General features: G+C 46.3%; 1 protein-coding gene across 1 annotated transcript; it reads right to left on the reverse strand.

The window, feature by feature from the left end:
* Positions 1-5,434: 5,434 nt before the first annotated feature.
* Positions 5,435-5,764, reverse strand: LOC114609638 (40S ribosomal protein S27). Its single transcript, XM_028754024.1, has one exon. It carries the CDS (start codon positions 5,738-5,740, stop codon positions 5,486-5,488), a length of 255 nt encoding a protein of 84 aa, XP_028609857.1. The 5' UTR covers positions 5,741-5,764; the 3' UTR covers positions 5,435-5,485.
* Positions 5,765-6,010: the final 246 nt, after the last annotated feature.

The following is a 6,010-nucleotide window of genomic DNA, read 5'->3' on the forward strand; positions in this document are numbered from 1 at the left end:
GGCGCACGCCTTTAAGCCCAGCACTTGGGAGGCAGAGGCAGGCAGATTTCTGAGTTCGAGGCCAGCCTGGTCTACAGAGTGAGTTCCAGGACAGCCAAGGCTACACAGAGGAACCCTGTCTCGAAAACAAAACAAAACAAAATTTGACAAATACATATGTAAGTTTCAATGGATTTCTAATAATCAAGGTGAAATGGAAAGACATACAAAGAAAAGAAAAAAATGAAGGAGAAAAAGAAAAACAGCAACTCAGAAAAAAACAAACAACAACAACAACAAACATATTAATCATGTCACCCGAGGGTAGCCAGAACACCACATCCTGACTTGATAATTAAAAGGAGTGAATGAAAGAAGACCCCTCCTGCTCCGTGGAAACGGTAATTGCCATTGTTAAATAATCCCTTTTGGAGAGGGAAATCTTGACATCACAGGCAAATCTCATCTGACAGAGCTTTAAGAGAAACAAAATCATTTCCTCAGATTAAGCTGATGCAGAGATAACTAGTAATAGTAATAATGATACAACAACAACAACAGAACAGTTAATGAGTCTGGGTGTGGTGGTGCCTGAATGCTGAGGTGCAGGCCGGAGAAGGAGAGTTCTAAGGCTGACTTCAGTTACACAGAGACTTTGAAGGCAGTCTGCGTTACAGGAGACTCTGCCAGAAAAAAACAAAAAAAGTAAAAGAAACAAAAGAGCCAGAGAAACTAAAACAAAGAAAAGAGAAAGTGACTTCGAGAGACAGAGGGACAGGGGGTGGAGGTGGGGGGGTGGGGACACACAGAGACAGAGAGAAACAGAGAGACATAAAGAGAAACAAAGAGACAGAGGCGGAGACACATGGAGAAACAGAGAGACAAAAAGGAAGAGAAAGAGACAGAGAGAGAGAGAGAAACAGAGACAGACAGAGAAAGAGACAGACAGAGAAGCTGAAATTTACAATGGCGCAATCCTTTTCCTGACCTGAGTGAGCCTAGCTTCACATGAATAGAGCTCTGGATGAGACGAAATGGAAACCGACACATAAACAGGATGTGTGGTCATGCAAGGGGAGATTGAGCTTCTATGTCACCAGGTTTAAGTAGAAACGAGCGACAAGCCAATAAGATAAATGACTCCAGAACAAAATGGCAAACGAATACAATGAATGCAACAGCAAGGGAGACTAACCCAGTTTCTAAAACGAGTCAGGGGTGAATTAGAAAGCAAGGATGAGACAAAGTTGGGGAACATTGCGGGGAGGTGGGAGCGGGAAACGGGGTGGGGGGAAGCCCTAAGACCCAAGGTAGCGCAACGAGGGGCAAAGAAGCCCTGAGACCCACAGACTCACGGTAACGCAACCAGGGGCGAAGTATGAGTGAGTGTGCACGGCCTACTCTTCTCCTTCTTATTTAGAAGTGTTAAAAGATTTTTAAAAAATTGTGTGTGTGTATGTGTGTGTGTGTGTGTGTGTGTGTGCGCGCGCGCGCGCAGGCACACACCCCACATAGGCACTTGAGTTCAGTACCCACTAAGGCCAGATGCATTGGATCCCCCCCAGAGCTGGAATTACAGACGGTTGCTAGCTGTCATAGTGACGTGACCTCAGACACCTTACAGAAGCGGCAGGCACGTGTTCTTTCTTAACTGCTAAGCCATCTCTCCAGTCTCCTCAGGCAGGAATTTTAAAGTTAGATGTAATGGCAAAAACTAGAAGATGCAAAGGTAGTACTGCAGTTAGGCGGCCACCAGGGGGAGATAGTGTGAGGGAAGAGGGAAGTGGAGCCGGAGGTAGACAAAAGTCTCCGACGGAATCCAATCCCGATGGAATCCAATCAGATCAGACCTAGGGCGATGGTCAGTTCCAACTGCAGAGAAGAGCTGAGAGCTGATAGCTCAGCCACACCAGCGCGCCCTAAACCGCCCTCACTTCCAAGAAGTGCTAGCAATAAAATCTAATGGCTCATTTTCAAAGGTGTCTCCACCCAACTTGGGTCTAACTACAAACAACAAAAAAACACGAGACTTCTGTGGACATTTGCTCGTCTGGCAACTCCCTTCTCATCCCAAATCTGGTAAAGCCCCTCTCCCCAGAAAAACACCCTCAGCCTGGCTTGCTTTGCAAGAACACTTATCGAACAGACTTTAAAAGAAACATGTAAACTGTAGAGATGAACCATGCCTGGTTTTTGTTGAGAGAAAAGACAAACACAAGTAAGAGAGGGAAATGAGACATAAATGACTGGAAGATCGTGCCCTCCTGGTTGTTCAGAAAGGGAGGAAGGACCATGCCACCAGGTTTAGACATCTCTCCACCTCAGGCACTGTGCCTGCTGTTCCAGGCTGATACCCGACTTGGTCAGGTCGAAAGTGAACTGTGTTACTTTGTCTACGTTGAGATTCCAGAGCTCTTACTATGAAGTGAGGGTCCTGTTTTCCCATAAAGGCTTCCTGGATGTAGAGGGTTAGGCAAACAGACAAGCTCCACTCCCTGTGTTCTTGCTAGGACATGGGTAACTCTGAACGAGTCTTTCTCCTAGGATCTGGGGGGCTTTATAAATCCACAATGAGTGGTAATGAGTTTCACGGAGAGGCGAGCTTCGTTATACAGAATTAACTGTCAGAGACTCAGTCGCTGGGGACAATGATAACAGAGGCAAAGATAAATCTAACTACTATGGTATCTTAGTTACTTTCTTGTTGCTAAGCTACAAAGTAACTTAAGGGGGAAAGGTCTTGTTTTGGATTACAGTTCCTGACAAATAAAGTTTACCTTAGCACGGAAGACATGACAGTGGAAACGGAAGGCATGGCGGGAGGAGCTGAAGGCTGCTTGGTTGGTTGCACTGCATCTGAACTCAGGCTGCAGAAAGTATACAGCAGGTGGGGAAGGGCTATAAAGCCTTGAGATCCACTAAGACTCCCCCTTGTAGAGGCTCCATAATCTTCCCAAAGAGCACTACCAGCTAGGCACTTACTGTTCAAACACATGAGTAGGGGGACCAGGGGAGTTTGTAGTCAAACTATAGCATAGACTTCAGTGTCAGCTTGGTTCCCGACACGGCACCGTTGGGGAAGGTACTTGTCATGGACTTCTGCCTTCATAAATAGATTAATGAATTATCGCTAGAGTGGATTTGTCATATAATCAAACTCTCTCTGGCACGATTGCTGTCTCTCAGCATATTGTCCTTTACCATGTTCCAATGTAGCAGGAAGACCACCCAAGACACTGGCATGAAGCTCATGAACTTCCCAGTCTCCATGACCTTGGGCCAAATGAACCTCTGTTCTTCTTAAATTACAGAGTCTGTAGTATAAAGTGATAGCCACAGCAAAACAAAAAACAAAAACAAAACCCAGAAATACTATTGCATTCAAAGAGATCTAGGGTCCCTGCCAGACTCATAGGAATGTGCTGGAAAAACTCAGTGCTCAGGGAACTCTGTCTTCTCTTAGATACAGTGAGAATGAGACACACAGTTAGTTCCTGTATTTAGTAGTCTAATCCTGAAAACATGTGAATATAATCTTTTGTGCCAAAAAAAAGGCAATTAAGTAAAATAAGATTCGTGTGTGTGTGTGTGTGTGTGTGTGTTGATATGCACGCACACATGTGCACGAGTATTCATGTCTGTGTCTATGCAGGTGTATGTGTGCACATCTGTGCACATGTGCATGGAGGTCAAAAGGCAAACCCCAGGTGTCACTCCCCAGGGGTAATACTCCCTTTTTGTTAGAGACAGTTTCTCATTGGCCTAGAACTTTGCCACATAGGCTAAGCTAGTTGGTCAGTAAGCTACGGAGATCTGTCTGTCTCTGCTGCCCTTCATGGCTCAAATTATACGAATCTCCACTAGGCCCAGCTTTCCCTGGGTTCTGGGAATCGAACTCAGGCCCTCAGTATTACGAGGCAAGCACTTTCCCTACTGAGTCATCCCTACAGCCCCAGTTAAGATTCCTGACAGGAAGAGCTTAGCTTGGGTTATGGAAGTGGGCCCTAAGTGCACGCACCTGCATTCCAGGAAGGGAGAGCTTGGGGACATAATATGCACATAGGGGACAAGCATACAGGGAACAGGAAGAGATCAGTTTAAGGCAGATTGGAGAGTGGAGCCATAGGCCAAGGAACATCAGTAACAGCCAGATGCCAATGGAGGCAAAAGCTTCCCTGGGCCACCCAGGAAACAGCAGCGCTGCTGAATTCAGATGTGTGGGCTCTGGAGCAGTCGTTTTAGGCTATCTATCTGATGATGTGTAGGCTTTTTGTTGCAGTGGCTATAGAAAATTAATATGGGAGTTTATACTCCATCTAGGGAAAGGATATGACACAAGCAAGCACACAGAAAGCCACAGGTGCACAGTAGCGACAGTGGCTATGATAAGCAGGGTGTGTTGATGCCTTATCTGGAGATGACCTCAAAGAAGACTTTGAGGGAGGGATACTGAGAGACATCAGAGCCAGAGGCTAAGAGCTGAGGCACCTAGAATCAGATCTCATCGGGTCAAGCAGCTAGGAGTGCCAATGGCTGCAAGCCTAGAGATTGACACTGTGCAGGACCTGGCCATGCGTACTGCCTACATGTGCCAGGTGTGGTCTCCCAAGGTCAACTGTGACCGAATTTCTGTCTGGCAGACAGGAAGCATGCTATACACATTCCATGTCTTCTCTCATTGCTCTTCCTTTAGCAGGATCTGTTAGCAGCCTAGTGAGGACAGGCTCCTAGCAGCAGACAACAAGAGGAATCAGAGGACAGGAGGGGAAGGCAGCAAGGGAGCTCTTCTTGGCTTCTCCAAAGCCATGTCTGAAGGTGACTGCTGTGACACTGTCTATGCATCCTGATTTGCTTTGGTTTTGTTTTTGTTTTTGTTTTTTTTTTCTGCTGCTTACGGGATTAAAAGGCAGGAAGAACCTTAAGCACAGACGACAACAAGCTATTAAAAGTGAGGAAGCGCTCCTACACACCCACACAGATGGACAGACTTCCCACATGTGGACAAATGAGTCAGAACCCAGAGCAGCAGTTCTCAACCTGTGGGTCTCGACCCCCACAGGAGTCTCATATCACATATCTTTTTGTTGTTGTTGTTGTTGTTGTTGTTTGAGACAGGGTTTCTCTGTGTAGCCCTGGCTGTCCTGGAACTCACTCTGTAGATCAAGCTGGCCTCCAACTCAGAAATCCTCCTGCCTCTGCCTCCTAAGTGTTGGGATTAAAGGCGTGCGCCACCACTGCCCGGCTCATATCACATATCTTGTATATCAGATGTTTACAATATGATTCATAATAGTAGCAAAATTACAGTTATGAAGTAGCCCATGAAAATAATTTTTGTGGTGGTGGTGGTGGAGTCACCACAACACAAGGAACTGTTTTAAAGGGTTGCAGCATTAGAAAGGTTGAGAATCACTGCTCTAGAGGGCTTGTGTCTTTTTTTTTTTTTTTTTTTTTATCCAAAATGTGTTTATTGGGAAGGTTCCCACTCATCTTCAATCAGGGGCTTTCAGTGCTGCTTCCTCCTGAAGGAGCATCCTTCTGTCAGCCTTGCTTTTCCACCTGTAGGCTGACAGAGGACAGTGGAGCAGCCAACACACAAGACTACCGTTTGTGCATGGCTAAAGACCGTGGTGATTTTATAGCATCCTGGGCATTTCACATCCATAAAGTAGGAATTGGGGCTCTGCACCAGGCGCTTTTTCTTGTGTTTCCTCTTCTCCTCCTCTGGAGAGGGATGAAGGAGATCCTTTGCGAGAGGCATGTTCTCGTAGGGAGGTCGTCACCGCCGGAAAAAAGCGGGCTTGTGTCTTTTAAGTGCCTTCTGGTATAAGGTGGATCCCCTTCTTCTTATTTTGGATTGGTTAATTTATACAAAGAAGGAGGATCTGGTAGGTCTGCAGTTTTATGCAAGTTGAGACTTGTCCCTGACTGACCGTGGGCTAGTGGGGCCAGTCAGAAGGAAGGGGGGAGGGTTGCTGCCAGCAGCACTTTGTTTGGAATGAAGAAGTTGGGAGGGTTCCTTGTTTACTCT

This window comes from Grammomys surdaster, unplaced genomic scaffold (genome assembly GCF_004785775.1).
Source record: "Grammomys surdaster isolate TR1022 unplaced genomic scaffold, NIH_TR_1.0 125977, whole genome shotgun sequence".
NCBI lineage: Eukaryota > Metazoa > Chordata > Mammalia > Rodentia > Muridae > Grammomys > Grammomys surdaster.